Genomic DNA, 22804 nt, shown 5'->3' with positions numbered 1-22804 from the left:
GTTGCTCGGTGTCCCACGAAATCTCAGCAGTCGAAAATGAGCTTTCCACCCTTGTCTCCGTCTTATAACGTGTAGTAATAGTCAACGGAAAACCCACCAAATCGCTCAAATTCGCCAACCTTCAGCCGCAGAAATGACAATACACAAAGACTGAGATAGGTTTACGTTTATTTTGAGCTTTAACATAGTCATTTCTCGATGTAAGTTTACGATATTAGGACTCTTCAATATTTGCCATACATTTCTTTATATTTCGAACATACAGACACACTGTCTGTGTGGCCTCCCTGTGGTTTTGCGATGAGTCAACAAAGTCAACGTGAGTTCATGCAGAAAATTGCGATAAGGAGCCAGATATGAACGATCTATGACCATGAAACCAATTTTTTCCTTGTTTCACTTACCGGAAATGGTTTTCGGGTTCTTTATTTTCCATACAACTTGTTATGTAGAGGGAAAACGAGAAGAAAATTCCGCGTATACGGCAAACGCGAAAATGCCTTTTTTCACGAAGAAACGGCAATCGGCAGCCGGCAAACGCAGAAAATGGCGGGAAAATCATGGTCACGTGATCACTTTTGCCGTTCGCGTTTCACCTAAAGGTGATGCTAAATTTCGACTTAACACAATAACGTTTGTCAATCCAAGGCTAACTCACGTCAAAATTCGCAACTCATATTACAGTTTCGACACAGTTGTGTAAAATTTAGGCGACAATTCTTGGGTAAACTTGTTCACAAAGATTTTATTTGCAATTTACAACTACATGTAGCAAACGACGGACAGGAGTTAAACTTTACATACATTGCACGAAAATTTCAGTTGCGGAAGCAATTAGACAGAACAAAGCGGGTCTCAAGAAGCCCCGGCTTCGAGCTCCGATGCGGGAGTATCGAGTTCTTCGTCATTGTAGATGTTCTCCGCCTAAAAATCAAAACAAAGTCAAACAAACGTTAGACCAATTGCATCGAAAGCGCGAAAAATTTCTTCACCTCAAATAGACCCATATCACTCAACGTCCAAACAAAAGATCATGCACGTCAAACCTCTCATCCATTGTGAGGCTACACGTGCAAATCCTTTATTCCCCTCGGACTCCAAAATCGCCGCCGAGTGATAAAGGTGAATAGCCCACTTTCGATATATTAAAATTTAGTCCTATACAAAAGGCACCATCTCGAGGCTCTGGGGAATAAATATAAGGATTTGCATGAGTTTATTCGCTTTTTCACCAATCCCATAATACAGTTCTTTTGGGGGGTTATTAAAACAATGGATATCCAGTTCATTAAAGCATGATACAGTCTCAAGAGTAAATAACTCGTTTTTTTTTTATGTAAAGCCCCCCCCCCCCCCCAACAAACGTATTGCATTATGGGATGGTGAAAATAGTCAATTCCCCAGAGCCTCGAGATGACGCCTTTTGTTTTGGACTGAATTTTTAATATATCAAAAATGGGCTATTACATTTCGTTAAGTTCTTAAGCCTTATTAAAATACAGGTAGCTTTCGGCTAATCGAGTGGGTAGTCCAGACTATTCACAAGTCTCAAAAAACTGAAAAGGTGTAATTCATTTAATTTTAAATAAAAAATATATGACTTCTACAGTTTAAAGGTAATTAAATACTTGATGTAATACTGAGCTTAAATCAAAGAGAAATACATAAAAGAAAAATTCTATCAAAGGACGCCATAACTGTAATAACTGTAGCTTTCCTCAACCGAACAGAAATCGATTGCTTTAGTTTTGCAGTGTTACGCTTTGTGATTTGAGTAAAAATCACGTGCCACATTCTCAGCCAATCAAGGTCAAAGGAAAAATAATAACCCTTATGCGTGATGACGTCTGACTTGCTAATTCGAAAATCAAACTTGTAAATTTTGGGTCGCGTCGTACCTGATTGAACGACCACTGAACGGGCTTCAGGATTGGCCAAAAACAAGAGAACGAACAAAGATAACTATGGATTTAGCAGATAAAACAATATGAAGTAAGACACTATACAGCCAATGAAATCCAGTGTTCAACAGGAGGTACGACCCTACCCTAAATTTTAGCATGAGCTAAATCGCAAAGGAGCAAACTTGAAAAGAAACCCCACGTGCGAACAGTATTACTCGTGCAAATGATGTAAATAATTTTGTGCAACCGAGGCTTGGTGGTGAAATTAGCTTGCCAGACGTCATCACGCGCAAGGCCCATTGTAAGTTTCTCGCCAACATTTTCTCGCGCTTGGCGTCGACCTCCTTTCCGGCTTGGCGTTTTGATTGGCTAATTTGCTCTATCATAAGTCTTTTGCGATTATCGTTCTTTCTTATGATATGACTAGCTCCGTGAGCGGGCAAGATGAACCAAATCCCGCGCTGTAATTGCCTACCCGAGCGGGCAAGATGGAGGAATTTTGCCCGTTCGGGATTTCTCGCTTGGTCCCGCAAGATCAAAGATCATCTTTTGGTGTTTTATCCCATATCATAAATCCCTTATTGATCAAGCTTGTTCGGTCAAGATGGCTGGATATTGGCCTCGTTCTTTTTTTTTTTCGTGTTTATGGACCGAGACGAAACACGCAAAAAAAGAACTTCGCCAATATCCACCCATTTTGACCGAACGAGCTTGGTCAATAACCCGTACAGTGTATATCTTGTTCACGCTGTACAATGAGGACGAAGTATCCTAAAAGTAAATTGGTACGCGCTGTTTCTGAGAAAAAATAGAAAATGCTTTAATTCACATTTGTACGCGCGCATTGCCGTCAAAACCTCAAATTTGGTGAATTCACGTCGTTGTTGTAGAAGAGGCGCCCGCAAACGAGGAAAATGTTTCCTCGGCGTGCAAACATTTGCCTTGGCTGTCGCCTTTTCTTAAACTCCCCACTGATGGAAAAAAGGAACATTCGGTATGAAAGGTTGTCCAGCGAGACAATGTGATGCATAATGGCTAGTAATAGTTTATGCCTCCAAGTTATTAACGTCTCGCCAATTCATGTAGCATTCTTCCCTTTCAGATGACTCGTGGTAATTCTGAAGTCATCTGTACACATTGAATGCCTCAAGTTTTGTCTAGTTTTAAAAAATATAAACAGTATATTTTAAGACTAACGATTGTCCATGTGTTAAAAATAATGTTAGGAAGAAGATATCGCCGGCGACGAATTGGGATTTTCAAATGACATTGCTTACCATTTGCCAGACTTGCATGATATTGTCTTCTGACACACTGCATATCACCCAAGCTTCGTTTGGATTCCAAGAAAAATCTGATATTTTTGCTGTGTGACCACCGTGAATAAACTGCAAATGGACAATGAACCAGTGAATAGAGGATATTACACGCCGGCGCGAAGATACGAGTTTAATCTCGAGTGGTAAAAACAGTAGATCAGCGAGTAAAATATTGTTTTTAACAGGAGAAAACAAAATTCATATCTTCAAGCCAACGGGTAATTTTCGTTTTAAAAGAGCCAAAAAAACTAATTTCAAGCACAAACTTAATTGCAGCTCGGCGGCTGTAATTTCTTCAATTCTTCGCATTTCTTCTTCTCCGTGTTAGCATTTTCTTGTTCCACAAAGAAGGAGTCTATGTCACCTTCTGAGAATTAACGAATCCGTCGCTTGCCATTTTTCACTGTTTGCACAAACAACCACGCAAAAATGACGTTATCAAAAGTGAGCTATACATCTTCGCCACTCGGGTTCGCATGCATTTGTTCCATTCAAAAACTCATTAATAATTCATGAACCTAACAAGCTCTCACTTCGCGTGCACGAGCTTTAAGGTCAACACTAATTTCCATCCCTCAAACTGACATTGGACATTTCGTAACAATTACACGACGCAATATCCCATGTTACTATTGACAAGCTTACCGCTCTAAAAAGAATGAAAACAGGCAGAATTACATCTTTAATTCAACAAGAAATAGCATTTCTAAGCTATGCCGCGCTGATCTACCGTATTTAGGTCTAAAAACCCCGTTGAAGACGGTTAACTTTCAATTGTTTTGCTGGGTACTACTATTTCAATACTCTAAAAAATTCGACTTTCCGGGAGGTATCCTCGTTAGTCTAGTGGATATCGGAAACTGCAAGGTGAAGCCAGCGATCCGGGTTCAACTCTTTGCCTCGCCTTCTGTGAATCTTCTCAGCTTGTTTTAAATCTTTGTTTCGTTGAAGTAGATTTGAAGTCTAAAGTAGACTGTACGTCGTATAAGTTGAATAAAAAGGGAAATGTCAGTTTGAGGGATGGAAAGAAGTGATGACCGAGCTTTAAACCCAAAAATACACTCCTCATTAGAATTTATGCAAAGAATAGTAATTATGAGGCCCGACTTGTTTTTCTTGTATGCCAATATCTTCCTCTCACATTTTGTGCCATTGTCTGGACTCCAGAGTACGGTGGCCCATAGAGACAATACAAACATAATATTTCCACTGGGACTTCATTTTGTACTGACAAATAGATATTTTAATGTATATCTTACCGTGATATTCACATCTGTTCAACGAACTATATTTCTTCTATTTAATTTACTTAGTTGTATTGCCTCTATGGGCCCCCGTACCAGAGGGACACGATTTCTGTGGAAAGTTTTTGAAGCTGTTCAATAAGCTTGCTTGTTGTGTTTTATCGGGTCAAAAACCACTTGGCTTTGCCTCGTAGTTTTAACCCGATAAAAAACTCCTGCTCGTTTATTAATCAGTACATAAAACAACTAAGGGCACTTTCCTCTTGTCAGAGCTGACTGGCCAGACCCATTGCCCAGACCCACTGCCCCAGACCCGTTGCCCACGCCCAGTGCCCTAAGACACCTGGCGAGGAAGCCGAGGAGTTGTATGAGTTTTTTTCCTTGGAGCCTTGAGGTGGTGCCTTTTTTCTTAGACTGAATAGCCCCTTATGCGTGATGACGTCTGACTAGCTGATTTCACCACCAAGCCTTGACAATTTTTGAAAATCAAACTTGTAAATTTTAGCTTCAGCTGAATCCCAAAGGAGCAAATAATTTTGTGCAAACAAGGCTTGGTGGTGAATGTTTGAGCCATCATGCATAAGGCCTATTTTAATGCACCGAAATTGGCCTATTGGGAAAGGTATGTGAGACTCAGCTCTTGGCTCTTAATGGGGACATTGTTAGCCCTTTAAGGTCCGAGGGGACCTTCACTGACGAGTAAAATTGTCTGGTGTTTGACAGAGTGGAATCTAAAAGTGGCCACCGGGAGTTGAAAGGTTAAGCCCAATGCAAACTGATGCAACAACCCCCAAAATTGTTGGCCAACAATTTTGCGTCTGTTTGCACGGGGCTTTATACATGTTCATCAAAATACATAAATGTTAAAGAGTTCAAGGCACTAATTCCAAGTACACACAACAAAAAGTTTGTTTCTCTTTAATACCAACCAGTAGTTCAGGAGGACCATCTTCAGCATCCTCAGACGACTGTTCCTCGCCAATTTTGCTAACAAATATCAATCATTAGATTGATTAATAATTAGTTTTTCTGACTGAAGCATAACATCATTAAAATCATCTTCTGAATTATAAAATGTTACAGTAATATACCAATGTAATAATTTTGGCCAACCAAATTGCTGGGTTTTATTCAAAGTGAAAACTGCAACTTCGAGCAACTCATTCACTCAATACATGAGGAGGTTCCAAAATACCTGAGGTCCCATACATGCAGTCGTCTGTCTGTTCCACTGGAAGCAAGGATTGTTTCGTTGTGTGGAGACCACTGGACCTTGAGTAAAAAGACAAATAAACGAACAAAAAAGCAATGTCAATGTAAAGGTGGGCTTAAGTTCATCACTTTTTTTTCCATATAATAATTACATCAGTAAAACGAGGTTAAAAATTTATTGTTGCTTGGTGTATTACATGTAATACACAGAAACAACAAGAACTGTTGCTTTCCTGTTGGACATGTCAAAGGCAAAAACAGACTCAGAAACTCCAACTGGTACAACTAGCCAGTTGCCTTGGCTACATTGTATGCATACAACCACAGCAGAGGAGTTGAAAGAGAGACTTCAACAAGATATTTTTGGATTTCCAGTCCAATAAGCGGAACACTCAGTCATGTTGCTTCCATGACTAAAAAAAAAGAGAAAACTCAAAATCTTTAGGTCTGACATATTCAGATATTGACCTGTTATTGACCTTGATGTTAGATGAACCTTCAATGTGTGGTTCCAGAAAATATCCATACCCCCACCACGGTGGGAATGAAAAAATTCCAGGAGGGTGGGGGGTCAAAGGCCCGGGAAATTCTGGAGGGGAGGGAGGTTTGAGGCAAAATTCATGTCCAGTTTGAAGGAAATCAATCGACTCACTTCATACGTTAGAAAGTGCCGCTTACCAACTTTCGTGGGACGTTCTGAAGTTTTAAGTAGTTAAATTATGATACTTCTATTAGTGCTGTTGCCAAAGAAGGTTTTCCTTTTTCCTAATAGTGCTTTGGTGGCAAACCAGCACCAAATAAAACCGTGAAATGTGAAATAAAGACGATTTTGGAAAGGAGCCGCCATTACTCATTACTAGTCTCCAAAGATTAGTAGTAGTTGTCCGTGATGGACTGGTAACTTGCCAATGAATGCTCTTGCTCGATACTTATCGAGAATCACTGCACTTGTGAAGCATCTTTTATACATTAGAGGCTGTCATTTGGCAAGATGCCTCAGTACAGCAAAACTTGCTATTAACTCATTAGTCTCTCTTTTTCTCTTCTTCATTACATAATTTTGTAAAAAATGCGTCATTAAATGTGCTTGCGATTGTGTCCATTTCAAGTGTGTGAAATGAATGTTTCACACATTTTGTAAACAGCTCAAAAAATTGTTTATTTGCAACTAGTATGGTAGTAGCTCCCTTCGAATACTGGCAATACTGTATTGTATGTTTTAGACCAGCTTCTGTATACATAAAAATAATAAAGTTAAGGTTGTGTATTTAGGGTAATTCGCGACTTTTAACTTACGCATGTCCGCAAAATTTACCATATCGTCTCAAATACGTGCCTGACGGTAGATACACGGCCTCTTGTTTGCTGTTTGCTTTGAAGAACATCATTTCCAGGGGGTATAGGGGGTGTTCAACATTTTTTGGCATTTTCAGGGAGGAGAGGGGGAGGTTACCGCGTCCTCGCTAAAATGGAAAATCCAAAGGGGTGGGGGGTCCCATATGAAACTCCCTCCGTGGTGGGGGTATGGATACTTTCTGGAACTACACAATACCAAGAAAATATAAGTTTAAACCACAAGATACATTTATAATCACAATTGTTTGAAAACTTATCAAAGAATGCATTTGATTCAGAAAACTACTTGTAATCACTTATTTTCACTTTAAAATTTCCCAGATAGCATCATCTTGAAGAATGGACAACTGTAAGATGTACAAGTATGACATCTTACAGTTGCCCTTTGATCATACAAAAACAATTTGATAACCATAACACATCACAATAAGAACGAAGTCATACCTTGAGATGAATTTTTAATAGTTTTTTTAAACCAAAACAAGGACAAAACAGCTTTTAATACCTGAAATATTTCATCTTTATGTGATTCAAACGAATGGAGTTTCAGTTTGAGATTCCGCAGATCCCACAAAGCCACAGTCTAACAAGAAAATGATGAAACAAAACGTCTGGTTTAAAAGTTAATGTACATGTAGAAGGAACCATGATAATTTCCCATAAATGTACATGTATCTCTGCATACATGTGTGATTAAATAATTATTATTTGGCTCCGATGACATTAAGTTCTTATATAACAGTACAAGTTGTATATTTTACATTTTGGCTTTGAAATTGTGTTCAAGGTTCTGCTCATTTTTTTTTTCATCCACATTTGTAACGTAACTGCTATTTTCCACAATTTACACTCTAACTTTGGATGAACTGAAAAACAGATAGTGGAACTTTTTTGCTGATGACCTTGGCTTTAAAAATAATATTCTTATGCATCATCGGTACAAGTAACACATAGTTTTACCTTTGGGAATTTCTTTTGCCAATGATCCATTTACCATAAAATCAAAGAACTTTCTGAACAGCAACAGAAATTATGCTGTATTTACATAAATCACATTGATAATGTTATCATTATAGTTTTAAGTTCCAAGGTTCTTTCAGAAAATGTGCATTGCTATTAAATTTTAAACCATGACTTTGTTATATCAGTCACTGACCTGTTGCCACTACATGTGACTGAATAAAACTCTTGTATATTCATTGTTAAATTACACAAGACGCAAAAAAGGGTGCATGTCTTGAATTCTCGATTCAAAGAAATAACATCTGCTGGTATATACCGTGTACCTTATCTGCTGATCCTGTCGCAAGAATGAACTCACTGTAAGGATTGAATGATAAGCAGTTTACCTACAGAATGCAGAAACTGGATCACAACTGAAGACTTTCATAAGCCACCTACACATACATTTTGTACAGTTTAAATTAAAATCATTTCATTACAATACATTAAATTTTAGTGGATCTTAAAAACTAACTATCATTATTTGAAAATTTGCAAGTACAGTAACTTAAGCCACCATTAGGACAGGTACACGTAGACACAAAAAGGAAAGGAACTACGTGTATATTTACATGTCTAGTCAGTCTAGCGCTGGAGCACTAATAATTTGGGGACAGTGTAAACTGAAATTACGAATTAACACAAATCAAGTCAAAATGTTGGTATTTGAGGAGAGGGGAAACCCAGAATACCCGGGGAAAAATCTCTCAGAGCAGAGAAGAGAACCAACAACCTCAACCCACATATGTTGCCGAGGGAACTAAACCCAGGCCACAATACAGGCGAGTGCTCTCACCACAACGCTTGCCCTGTACCCCACTGCAGGTTATTGTTAATTTACATAGTGTACATTGTAAATTAATGTTAAATTGTTAAATATTACGCTCACTTCAGCTGTGTGAGCATCCACTGTGTGTGTTGCCTTTGAGCTGTTGGTTGACCGTGTGTCCCAGCTGGAGAAAAATGTAAATGTAAAATGAAAATGCTTTGTTTACGGTGGAAGTGCACTTAGCTATCAAGCTAGTTTACAGGCACTCCACTGTTAACAATGTGAAAGTAACAATTCAAACTTAACAGAAACATTATTAAGAACACCAACTGGCAAAAAGAAAAACAAACAAAAAGAAAGAAGCAAACAAAAATAAGGAAAATAACAATGTGTTAATTAAATTATATAAGAAAAATAAAATGACATTTATATTGTTAGGGTAAACTTAAAGAATGAGAATCAAAGGTACATGTAATTATTTTAAAAAATAATGGGTGATGTTCATGACCAAACTGCAAACTCACATCATTAGCTTATGGTCATCTGCAACAGATCCGAATAAACTCTCGTGTAAAAGATGCCACGAAACATCCTAGGAAACAAAACAACATCACTGATCACACACTCAAGCTGAAAGCATAATCAGTGAATCTCAACATCATTTCAAGTAGACATATGTAGAATGGCTCTTCACTTTTTATTTCTAAAAATTTTAAGCACAGTGATAGAAGTCAAAATGGAAATACATACATGTAAAATCACTTGATACAAAACCCGTTACACGTAAATTTAAAGCACAAAAACTATCTCGTACCTCAACCACAGCAGTGTGTCCAGTGAAGGTTCGAAGAGCATCCATCGTTTTTGCTTCCTGGTTTGATTGAACAATATTATTGTTTAGAGTATGTTATTAAACTGAACACTGTTATGCGAATGGGTAATGATAATGAAGAGTGCGTCATTGCGTCCTGGGAAGCACTCATTTTTCTTTTGGACGCACAGAATATAGAATCAAGGGTCCAATAAATTTGGACAAAAAAAAAATTTTAAGGACATGTTCGAGGAGAGGGATAAGACTTCATTTTTGTGCAATTTAGACATCTGAAGGGGTACTGCAGCAGCAATTACTGTAATAAGAGGCAATAGATCGAATATTAATTCTTGAATATTAATTAGCTGGACCACCAAAATTTTGCAATGGACCCTCAAATTTTTCGAGAAGGGGTCCAGAAGACCCCCAAACTTGAAAACCTGGATACATCTCTGATAAGGATAATGATGATGATGATGATGATGATGATAATCACAATGACAAAATCAACAAATAGAACTACTTCATATTCTGTACCTTTGAAATAGTGCTAATATCCCAAAGACATACAGTCTAGAATAAGAAATGGAAAAATCAGCAAATTATTCAAATTCCACATCATCTTATCGGAAGACGTCCAGGAGAGAATAAATTTTTGTCTTAGCAAAATCAGAGCCAATTTCCATGCAAAAAACAACCTTTTGCACATAGGGAGAATGATAAAAACAAAGCCAGGAGGATGTAATAAAGGTTGCCTTTTTTTAGTCAACAAGACAAAAGTCCTGATGTCTTCGGCACTCCACATAAAGACACTTCCCACCATGAATTAGGCACTTGAACAGATGATGACGGGATTACATGTATGAAAAGAGTACCACCCTCAAAAAAATGAGAAAATATTTTGCCAGGACATCCAATATTGTTAATTAACTGCCTTACACTATACATACACAAAAATGTGCATTTTCCAGGTGGGTCATCACAAATAGCTTTTGATCAAAAGTACAAATGTATGTTACTTATAGCATGTGAGTGTATGGGACTTACGTAATCATCCGATGCACTTAATAGATTGCCATTAAGATTTGGATTCCAGGACAAGCCGTAACCTTCTTTACTATGACCCTTGAGTCTGATGTCGGGGCGACACTCGCCATTGGGGTCTAACAAGTGTAAAGGAAACAAACCTCTTCTTCAAGTAACTTAAATACACAAAGTCCAACATTGGACAGTTATCTGGACTTATGCAGACTCAAAATAAAATTTATTCTGTACAATTCAGATCATGAACATTAATAACACAAGACTAAGAAAGCCATATTTTATGTACAGTACTAGCATAATCACACTGTCGATAGCATCGTTCCTTTATTTTTTCAGCCAAGTTAATGATTTACCGTACTTATTCGGCTACAAGCCGAGCTCGGCTATAAGCAGAGACTCCAAACTTCTTACGGAAAAAATCAACTTGATTGAAACGAATTGTAAATGCATAATACTCGGCTATAAGCCGAGACCCATTTTAGGTCTTGATATGTATTATCGACTATGGAATTTTTGTAATTTAAAATACAAATTGACATTGACTGAAAAATTATACTCAAAGCAATCAAATGAACACGAAAGACAAGCGACGTGATTGCGAGGTGACGAAAATTTACTGACCTCACTGGAAACGTGTCTTCGTACAAGCGAAGCGTTTTATAAAAAGTTATTCGACTGGAAACCTTACAACCTCGCCTTTAAACTTAAAAAAGTCGCCGAAGCAGAAGCAGTAGAAAATAACTCCGAGATCGCCGGAGAATACGGCATCAGCGAGTCGATGGTTCGCTGGAGCTTATCGAGGAGCATATCCCGAGCTCGATCAAAGACCTTTGGCGTGGTTTTGAGAGCAAAGAATTCAAGGTAAGATTTTCCCTTTAATGCGTACGGTTTTTTTGCTTGGAAAATGTCGCTACAAGAAGAAATCCACTGGCGTTTTTGTCTCAAGTTTGCTATGGTGTCATTGGGCCAGCCTGTTTACACGATCTGTGTCAACAGATGGTGCAATCTCGTTCCCAGACTCCTCGTTCCTACAATGGGTAAAACAGGCTTGGCGCGATATTCCCGAGGAGATGGTGAGGTGTTCGTTTAAGACTTCTGGCACCTCTATTATAACGCACTCGATGGCACAGAAGACGATGCAGTCTTCGACAAGAATATTCCAGAACAAAAAAAAGAGTGAAGACGAGGAAATGGACGACGAATTCGAGACAGACAGCGAGGAAGAAGACGAGCAAAAAGATCGATCCCGATCACACAACAACACGAATAAAAGTCCATATTACACCAACAACAACTTCTCTTCATTTTACAAGTAATTTAGTTCGGCTTGTAAGTGAATACACGTTCATTTGTTACTGTTTTAATTTGCTGAGAAAATTCCTGTTATCAAAAATACTCGGCTATAAGCCGAGACCCCTTCTACGGCTTCAAATTTGCCCAATTGAGTGAGGATTTGTGTAAAAATCGCTCGGCTTATAGCTGAATAAGTACGGTATTCTAAATTACAGTGTACTCTTTTGAATATTTATTCTATTAAACCTTTTGCCATTCTGTAATCAAATTGTTTTTTCCCTGTCTTTCTGATTGTCAGACACTGCAAAAATGTTTCCAGAAGAAATTAAAATTTATCTAAATACTCTCTATAAAGTACACAAAGACCAACAAACAAACTTACCAGGTTTTGAAGGGTGTTTTGTGTAGTCAAACACTAGAACATCAGCTGTAGGTGTTTTTGTGGCAATGATACAGGCATTTTGTGGCATGTACCGGGCCCTGAAATAAACCAGACCATTAAAGATTCACCCTGCCTATAAAGCATATCAGTGACACACGATTACGTACGAGTGTGTTTTCACCTTAAAATAGAGACATGTTAATAATAATTTGCAAAACATTAAAAATTGAAGGGTCAAAAAGAGTGCATAGTCAATATGTCATTAATAAATGTGACCTTCCACGGGAAAACGTACACTAACGCTAAACCGTTAAATTGACCGAAGCGTTAGATATCCGTTAGCCGTCCGTTAGAAGTTTACATGAAACCATCAGAGCGTCAACTTCATCTGTTAGAACGTTAGTCTTATCCGTCAGAACGTTAGGTTCATCCGTCAGAGCGTCAGCCTCGTCCGTTAGAGCGTTAGTCTCATACGTCAGATGTACAATAGTTATTAACCTTATCCGTTGGGCAAATCTTGGATTCTGTTGGCAAGTGAATTAATAATCTGTATCGATTGTTCCGGATCAGCGGATTCGTAGAGCGTCGTTTAAAAATGTGACCCTCTTTGGGAAAACCGGCCGTGTCCTTCTACAACTTAGTAGAATTACATGTAGTAGAGCGCTTTTTAAAAAATTAAAAATACCGAGAAAAATGAAGGGTTTGTGTTCGACGTTCACCTCTGCGTACCAATAGTAAAACAAGGGTGGAAAGCTCGATTTCGGATCGCTCCAGCACCAAGCCGATTTTCACTGACAAATTCGCATCGTACAGGTTTCAAATCACGCACCAATCAAGCTGAAACTCACAAACAAATTCCTATGTGACATGTTTCAGATCACGCACCAAGCAGGCTGGAAGCCAGAGGGGGCCTTTCATGCCATTATATCTCAAATCCGTCCAAAACTCGAAGCGCTGGACCTCAAATAAAATTGAAAAAATCCAGCATTCGGAACTCCAAGGAAGCGTAGTTGGAGTTTGGTGTGACGGCTTGCAGCCGTCACAACGTTTGCTCCTCTGTGATTGGCTAATAAGAAATCATCATCCAATCAGAGAGGAGCACATGGCGTGACGGCTGCAAGCATGTATCTAAAGAAATCTAAAGCCGGTATACGAAAATCCTACTACGCATCCTTGGCGCTGGGAATGCTGGAGTTTTCGATATTATTTGAGGTTGAGCGCTTCGAGTCTTGGATGGATTTCAAGCTGAAATAACTACGCTAATAGGTAGAATGGACAATAAAGACTCCAAAAACGAAGACCAAAGATCGAAGACCCATCCTGCGCGAACGCCAAATTAAATGTGATTGAATGATGCATGACTTACCAAATTTCAACTGAAAAATATCTGTTTAACTTAACCACTCGCCTGGAGTTTCTCGCGAGCTTTTTTGCCCCCTCGGCATCTTAACTGATGATACAGAACTCTTTTATCGTATTTATAGCAAAGAGCTCTCTTATGAACGCACCGCTTTAATTTATCGATACTTCGGCTTTGAAAACAACATGAAATGCTACATTTCTTTGGATGAAAATAATCATTTGTTGTATTTTACTTTGCAACTACAGTAGCTAATGAAGTAATGGATGCCGTGAGAAATTCACAATTTAGTAATGCATCGCTTCATTGTGAGTCCGACGGTCAAAACATATCGAGATTAGCCACTTTTATCCGGACTTCGTTGCATTCAGCAGTTATGTCGCCATGGGCGCGCCTCTTCGGAATCGTATTTTAAAAGTCACACAATCGTTTCTGGTGGCCTGTCTACATCGTAGTATTCTTAAAGCAAAAAACTCGCTGAAATGTGCATCTGATATGTTTTGGCCAGCTCATAATGGTGCTAGTACTTCAAACCATGGCCTTTGTTTGATGAACGGTAATCGCTCACTACGTTGTGGTGTCATCGATCAGCCTTTCGAGCTTAGAACTAAGACTTGGTGTTAAAGCGCTAAGACAGAGCGTTAGAGCGTTGGCACAAACCGTTAGAGCGTTAGCACAAACCGTTAGAGCGTTAGCACAAACCGTCAGAGGGAGAGTAAAAAACATTAAACCAATCTTCAAAAACGTTAAATATCCGTCAACCATCCGTTAGTTTTAAGCCGTTTAACGGGCAAATGTTAGTGTACGTTTTCCCGTGGAAGGTCACAAATTACCTGTTAACTTCACCTTCATGGTTGATCTTTATATCTATTTCAATTTTTCCACTGACTGAGCCAAATCCACCAAACTCTTGGAAATAGACAGGAATAAACACATGCAATAATCAACCAAACCAAACCATTATAAAATTTACTACAATTTCTTAAGGCAAATTCAATTTTCTATTTGTCAGGTCATGAAGCTGACCATGTGTGGTTCCAGAAAATATCCATACCCCCACCACAGAAGACTTTTTGATTTGCACCCCCCCCCCCTCCCTCCAGGATTTCCATTCCAGGGGGGGTCTTTGATGACCCCCCCTCCCCTCAGCAATCGTTTCCCGAGGACGCAATCACGTTTACTCAAAGAAGAGAAAAGTTGACTCCCGGTTCCTGTCCATGGTCTAAATACCACCCACAAAACAGAAAATGATGTTGCACACAAGTGTTGAGATGGTGGGAACTTGCACCTTATCGCCTTTTCAATGAGTTACTACCTCCAGTAAAACATGAGTCCTATCAAAAATGTGTTAACTGCATGTGAAGGTAGCGAAAAGCGATACTCAAGTGAACGGAGTTGGTTGGACGAAAAAGAGACAAAGCTGGAAGTCTGGGGACAAGAGACTCCAGTTGAGATCGCCATTTTAAATGTTTTGAATTCTTTCCAAATGAAAGACACATTGTTCTTAGCTTCGGGAAATCGTAGTGCTAGCTAACTCAAAGAAAAACAGAAACATTGAAGCTAATAATGTTAAAGTTATCTCAAAACTGACTTTTGTTTCAAAACAACGTACATAAGTACGTTTTCGTGCTTCAGATCGATTGTATGTTGCTTTCAATGTTTTGTACGTGATTCGTGACTCTTTGGAAAAGTAGTTTCCCACGAAACCCCCCTACCTCTCTGAAATTACTGCCCTTTAACCCCCCCCTCTCCCTCGGAATTTCCAATGATCTTCCGTGGTGGGGGTATGGATATTTTTTGGAATCACACCATGGACATTTGTGTTGCAGAAAAGGCAGTAATGTGCTGAAAGGGAGATACATGTAACAACCTCCTAAACTTGAAGTACAGAACTTCTTTTCATTAAAGTTCAATAATTTATTTTGCCGCACTCATGAGCCCGTCTACCCTAAATCTGAACCTACAATCAGTGACACAATGTTGGTACACTGGGGCAATACTAAACACAGGAACGGAACGGAACGGAATATACTGGAATAAACCGGAATATGCCGGAATGAGGCGGAATGACAACGGAATGAGACAGAATGAACAAGAATGGTACCAGAATATACCGAAATGACACCGGAATGAAGCGGAATGACACACAAATAAAGCGGCATGTACCGGAATAAACCGGAATATGGCAGAACAAGGCGGAATGACTCTGGAATAAAACCGAATGACATCAAAATGAGATGGAATTAACAAGAATGGTACCGGAATATACCGGAACGAGGCGGAATGACAACAGAATAAGGCAGAATAAACCAGAAGGACAGGCGCTACTAAACACAGGAACAGAACGGAATATACCGGAATATGCCGGAATGAGGCGGAATAACACCGGAATGAAACGAAATGAACAAGAATGGTGCCAGAATATACCGGAACGAGCCGGAGTGACACCCAAATAAAAGCGGAATATACCGGGATGAACCTGAAAATGCCAAAATTTGGTGTTTTAGTTAGCGCCGACCGATTTTCAGTTTTGTTGTGTCACGTGATTCCCTAAGGGCATTGCATGTGTTTTTGCCTTTTGTAACATTTGGAACACTTTGATCACGAGAAAAAATTGACAGGTATATCCGTCGCTAAATGAATAATTATTTCTTGCGAAAGTAACATTTTTTTCGTGAACAAATACAGGAGCAAGAGAAACAATGTTATTCTAATTTTTTTTGTCTATGGATCTCGGAGAAAGCTTTCACTGTGCGAGTCAGAAAACCCGTGAACATTTTTATTTCATTCTGACAGGTCAATTGTGCATTGACCAATCACAATCAAGTTCAGCGAACCACAAACTAATTACCGTTGCTGCTTGCCTACTTCCCACGACCCACACGTGATGGAGATATACGGAAATAGATTCGCGCAAACGGCCGGAAGACTTTTTTTTCTCCCCGATTGTTGGCAATAATGCCATTGAGCCTGAACGCAGTGTTTCCCTGTTTGAAGAAAGAAGTCAGAAGCACAGAAAAAAATATCGAACGTTGATATTATATTTACATGAAGAATTATGAGAACATATCGTGACTCGTTCCAAACCTTGTTACTTCCCCTTAATGTAAATTGTTTTTTTTTTTTGTCAGTCTCTCTATTCTGTAACATTTATTCATTCACAGAATGAATCATTTTTTGCTCCTTGTCATTCCGGTCCATGCCTTATTCTGTTGTCATTCCGCCTCGTACGTACCGGTATATTCCGGTACCATTCTTGGTTATTCCGTCACATTCCGGTGTCATTCGGTTTTATTCCAGAGTCATTCCACCTTGTTCCGGCATATTCTGGTTTATTCCGGTATATGCCGCTTTATTTGTGTGTCATTCCGCTTCATTCCGGTGTCATTCTGGCTCGTTTCTTTATATTCCGGTACCATTCTTGTTCATTCCGTCTCATTCAGGTGTCATTCCGCCTTGTTCCGGAATATTCCGGTTTATTCCGTTCCGTTCCTGTGTTTAGTAACGCCCGGTACACTGACGTAATTAATCGAGCATCCCTCCCTCTCCCACCTTTCAATGTTTTTTAGAAACTAAAACGTACTGAACAGTTAGTTTGGGTGCATTGCGCTATCCAACATTCAACGAGGGAAAGGGGGTGGGTGTTGGAACGACTTATGACCGTGATTGTAGCTTCCATGTATGTACTAGCTTAGGAGGTAGTGTGGCCCAGTGGTTACCTCGCTTGCCTTGAGGTCCAGAGATCCCGGGTTCAAGACTACTCGTTGAATTTGATCCTGGTAGTCCCTGGTTCATCCTCGCAGCCGCACTTGTAAATAGCCAACCGGTTTGCCTCCAGCCAGTTGGGGTTCTTAACAGTTGTTGTTGTTGTTGTTGTTATTGTTCTGTTGTTTTGTTATTTTTGTTTCATTCGCCCCGAAAACCCCCAATGGGAAGCAGTCAATTACATGTAAGTATGTACAGTGTATTGAGTTTTATTATGTACCCATACATGTACACCCCTTGGGTTACATCGTTAAGGCAGATAATAATTATAACCTTGAGAACATGTTACCTCCTTTTTCACTATCATAATGACTTGTATCAAGCTGAGCATCATCATTAGGAACTTGAACACTTGCAATCACTAAGTGATTCTGCTCATCTGATCTACAAATAAAATTATGCAAAGCAAAATTACTGGTAATAATATTGTTGTGCAGCTCCCATTTTTTCTACATGTAGATGAAGCCAACTACAGTATTCCTGGCAGTCAAGAGCTGATGTCGCAACATAAATTCAGTCAGATATTGCTGAATTGTACCAAGAGCAGAACACAATAATTTACAAATGTACATGTGCAAGAATAAAGTTGCATCCCTGCGAAAGATTGCTTGGTTTGGTAAAGCTGTATAACAAACCACACAATCCAATACCTAGCCTAGGAATAGTCTTCTGAAGGGAACAAAGAAACTATTTCCTCTTGTCCCAGACATGACATGACAGTTATTGAAACAAAGTCTAACTTAGACAGCAGTTTTCCACATCTTTTATGTGTCAATTAATGCACACCTTTCTTATGTCAATTAATGCTAAATTCCTATGCTCTTGCCTTCCCTGACACTGCTTTAAACAATGAACATTTTATACACTTATATTGGTCAAAATGAACAACATTTTGAATCCTGTTTTGTAAAGCACCAACTACGCTTTGTTTCCAACAATCGCCCACAAGCTACAAGTGTATATAAATAAAAAATACCAAACATTTTAACAGGAACATAAACTAAACCTTGCTAAGCTTGCAAAAAGTTGTCCCTACGCAATTCCTGCATGCCTGCATAGAACTGGATTAAGCCTTCAAACTACAAGTGCTGTTGCACAGGCTAAACATGGGTGTACATTGTATTCAACAATGTCTAAACAAGAACTCTGAAAATGCTCATGACATACGTGTGGGTTCCAAGAATAAGTCTATGTACACAATAATCTTTTCCTTCAGGTCTGCAAAGTGAAAAATGTAAATAAGAAATTAACCCTTTGACGCCCAAACCAGCCTAAACCGGCCAGACTTAGTATTTCACTCTGTCTAATGCCAGACGATTTTACTCATCAATGGGGAACCGGAGCACCAGAAGATAGAAGAAGACGTAGAACATCACAAATGACTTTGAGGAGATGCACGGAGAGAGAGTAGGAAGGTGACAAGCAGACCATGAGGGGTGGAAAACAATTCTGGATAGCCTCGAGTGTTGGGTGGCTGGGTTCAATGAGGAAAACTATCGTAACTAGATGCATGTACCTGTACTTTGGGGGTTCACTCAATTTTTGGCTAATTGCTTTCCTAGTAATTATTATTCAACTCCTTGATTATTTGATAAAGCCAAGATTCTTTCTTGATTTACACATGTAGTTGCATTCTATTAAAATTCCTCTTTTGTGATTTCATGTAATACAATGTATGTCAAAAACAAGTGCAAGTGTTTCATCAGGGGTTCCAAACACCAAGAAACAGATGAAAGCACAATGCTGTAGGCGGAGTACTTTTGTTTCGACGTTTGGGAAGCGTGATTAAACACAAACCACAAGATTTTTTACATGATTTCAAAACCATTTTTTAATAAGTATGGGTGTAATATGATGATCTTTTGTTTTATCAGACAAGTGACAGTAACTTATTTGGTGAGTTTTAAAGGTAAAAGCATTGAATAAATTTACATAACAGGGCATGTTGGAAAGCAAAGTCAGAAACACATCGTTTTTGCCTGCCAAAATCGTCTTCCCAAGAAAGTGATTTTTGCTGAATGGCTGAGATTAAGAGAGGTACAAGTGTCAATTTTAGGTTGTGGTGGACTTTTCAAAGACTACAAAGTACATATACACAAGGTTCAATCCTTGAGTACAAACGTTGCTGAAATGAATGCTCTTTCACTGAATTATTGGGTATCCAAATTCATTTCAACCCTCTGGATGCTAATGAAAAAAGGTACTGCAAAAGTTTATATTAAATATTCGGAAGATTTAAAATACATTGTGCACCGGTGGCTCAGTTGGTTGAGCATCCGGCTGTCACGCAGGAGGCCGTGAGTTCAACTTCGGCCGGACCAACACTCAGGGTCTTTAAATAACTGAGGAGAAAGTGCTGCCTTTGAAATTACATCTGCTAATGGTTAGACTCTCTAGTCTTCTCGGATAAGGACGATAAACCCTTGTTCATTAACTCTGTGGGACGTTAAAGATCCCACACACTACTCGAAAAGAGTAGGGGACAGTGTTCCAGGTGTTGTGGTCTGACCTTTCCATCATGTGGTCGGCTTGGCAGGAATAGCTTGAAGGGCTTCTGTGTGAATGAGACCACAATTGTGTATAACAGCCAGAAGTCAGGCTACTTAGCCAAGTGCTGGAGCCTCACTCAAGCAAGCATTGTGTGCGGGTAGTTATTGATGTGTTTTTTCCCAAAGACTTATTAGAATAAAGGTTCATTTAAATTCCAAGTGTCATGTTCAGTTTTTGAAGAAACTTTGCCTTTTTTTGACCTGGAGTTTCACTGGGTATCAAGATACCCACACCTGATCAAAATAGGGCACTATGATTGGCTAATAACCTATGAATTATTAATGCATTTGAGAAAGTACAATACAATAATATCGTTGTTTTTGTCCTGGGCTCACATCCATAACATAAAGCAAAGTACAACACACTGCTGATTTTATTGGATGGGAGTGAGGAAGTTGGGGGGGGGGGGGTTGCGGATAAGTTCAACCACGATGATTCCGAAAACTCTCATACGTTTGACAAACAATTCAAGAAAGACATGATCCAGCCTCGAAATTCCTGGTGGCATAGAGATTGAAAGTCCCAAGATCAGCATTCGAAAGGAACGTAAATCGGTAACCTCCGATCTAAAACAAGCTCTTTACGACGAGGAAAAAAATTGCTTACTTCGTTACATCCGGTAACCACTGCACGGTAAGACTTGGCCATTCTAGCGCATGTGTCATGACCAAATCATACAAAAATGGCGTGTTCTTTTTCCAGATTTTGTATTCTTCATTGATGATTCGTTCTTCCACCGCATCATCGAAAGGTTCTTTAACGGAAATGAAACAAATTGTCAATATTTCTTTTAGACACATCGCACATTGATATCCAAGCCTCCTACCATTTTCTTTCGGCGATCCAGACATGTTGGTTAAATAGTCAACGCTTTTCTTTCCTCGTGGTGCTCGCTGACAATCGAAACAAAATGGCGAGCGTATTCCCCGCCAAATTCTAATGACACGTGATTCTAACAGGCCAATCAAACACTTTTCATTATGACAACCGCTTTCCAATGTCACGCAAGATAATTTCACTCTGCTCGCACTCCTAAAAACATTTGTGAAAATGAGATCCAGCCTTGAAGTTTATCAAATGAATGGAACAATTGTAACGCTGCGTGACAGAAAAGGTCTAAAATTTTCTTCGGTCATCAACGACTTGATTAGGACGGACCTCCCCGTGAAGACAAAGGAGGATTTGAACAGCATTTTTCATCAGTCAAGAAACTCCACAGTTAAATTGACCAATTTTCAAAGCAAAGATAAAGTGTTAACCATTTCGGTTGCTGGTGTGCGAATAGCTTCATTCCTCAACATTCAGTTAGTGCAGTTGTTGAGGGAGAGGGTAGGAGAGGGGGGAGAAAATTGTTGTCCCAATGCAACGACATGGTATACATTCAGCAGAGGGGGATCCTCTGAATCCAGCAGTTAAAATCCAACAGAAAATGTGGACACTGGACTGGTGTTGCCTTTTGCAGTAAAATTTTTCTTTAACCCTTTAACTCCCAATAGTGCCACTTATAGATTTTACTCTGTCTAACGCCAGACGATTTTACTCGTCAATGAGGAACCCCACGGGGCTGAAAGGGTTAAATGACTGGGACTCAAGCGAATTGGCCTTTTTGAATAAATTATACACCTTAGGCCCGTTTTAAACGTCGCATTTCACATGTGCCGAATCTACGGTGGCCCACAAGGGACATGCTGCAAATTAAAGAATTGCTACAAATAAAATGAAGTTGCTGCAAACAAAATAAACTTGGTGCAAATTAGAAGAATGTTGCTGCAAATTAAAACACCAAAAGTATGCGCGCGCACTGAAGGAAGGGCAGGTACGTAACACAGGTCACAGGTCCCAAGTCACAGGTCATTGTTTTACCAATGCAGAAACAACCCTAACTGTTTACAAATGCTAACATTAGGCCTAATTAAGCCTAAGGTTAGCTTTAATGAATGTTTAGGATACTTTCTGAATTGTTAAAATAATGACCTGTGACCTGGACTTGTGACTGTGTTTTGTACCTGCCCTTCCATCAGTGAGCGCGCATACTTTTGACGTTTTAGTTTGCAGCAACATCCTGTTAATTTGTAGCAACTCGTTTTGTAAATTTGCAGCAACTTTTTTTAATTTGCAGCAACTTTATTTTATTTGCAGCAACTCTTTAATTTGCAGCATGTTTCTTGTGGGCCACCGTACCCGAATCTAATGCAAATGAAAAAAATATCTATTGTTTTCCCTCATTTGCATTAGATTCGGCACATGTAAAATGCGACGTTTAAAACGGGCCTTATTCCAAAATGGGCGCCATTTTAATATTCTTTTGTTTGATTGCAAATTAGCCCTTTTGGCCTCCTTCAAGGTAAAATATTTTTTAAAATTTTACGTTTGAAAGCGAGGCCAAGTGAGCCAATTTGCAAAAAAAAAAAAACATGCTTCATCATTTGCTTTTTATTTAACTTTGTTTGTTTGTTTGTTTATTTCTTTATTTATTTATTTATTTATGGATCTTTGGTCATTCTAATCCCAAGTCATTCAAGCCTCTGGCTTTGACCTTTCTTGTAATTAATATAATATATGAACATCTCAAACTGCGGGTATGTCAATCAAAGGGAACGGTAGCCTGCGAGCAGCCAACCCCAGTCCCTCGGAGGTCATCAAGCAGTTGCCGCAGAGAAGTTTGAAAACAAGTGACCCCGTGACGGGGCCTTAGCATTGCGTTTATATGTGAAACGGCAAACGTTTTTCACTTTTGTCCATTTCTTTGCCGTCGTCAGCAAAACAACAACGTGAAATAGCCAAGTTTGAGGT

The 22804-nt window shown here is 39.2% G+C and overlaps 1 protein-coding gene across 1 annotated transcript; it reads right to left on the bottom strand.

Moving 5' to 3' along the window:
* Positions 1-725: 725 nt before the first annotated feature.
* On the bottom strand, positions 726-20946 carry LOC138052896 (histone-binding protein RBBP7). The gene is made up of 17 exons (XM_068899493.1): positions 20838-20946; positions 20618-20765; positions 18629-18679; positions 17751-17845; positions 14530-14605; positions 12337-12434; positions 10665-10780; positions 10155-10190; positions 9621-9677; positions 9331-9398; positions 8927-8990; positions 8322-8384; positions 7541-7618; positions 5663-5739; positions 5397-5454; positions 3182-3292; positions 726-924 (listed from the first exon to the last, which is right to left on the bottom strand). The coding sequence occupies exons 1-17, from the start codon at positions 20860-20862 to the stop codon at positions 856-858; spliced, it is 1290 nt and encodes a 429-aa protein (XP_068755594.1). The 5' UTR covers positions 20863-20946; the 3' UTR covers positions 726-855.
* Positions 20947-22804: the final 1858 nt, after the last annotated feature.

This window comes from Montipora capricornis, chromosome 6 (genome assembly GCF_036669925.1).
Source record: "Montipora capricornis isolate CH-2021 chromosome 6, ASM3666992v2, whole genome shotgun sequence".
In the NCBI taxonomy this organism is placed as follows: domain Eukaryota; kingdom Metazoa; phylum Cnidaria; class Anthozoa; order Scleractinia; family Acroporidae; genus Montipora; species Montipora capricornis.
The sequence above is the reverse complement of the archived record's forward strand: the minus strand, read 5'-3'. Positions and strand labels throughout refer to the sequence as shown.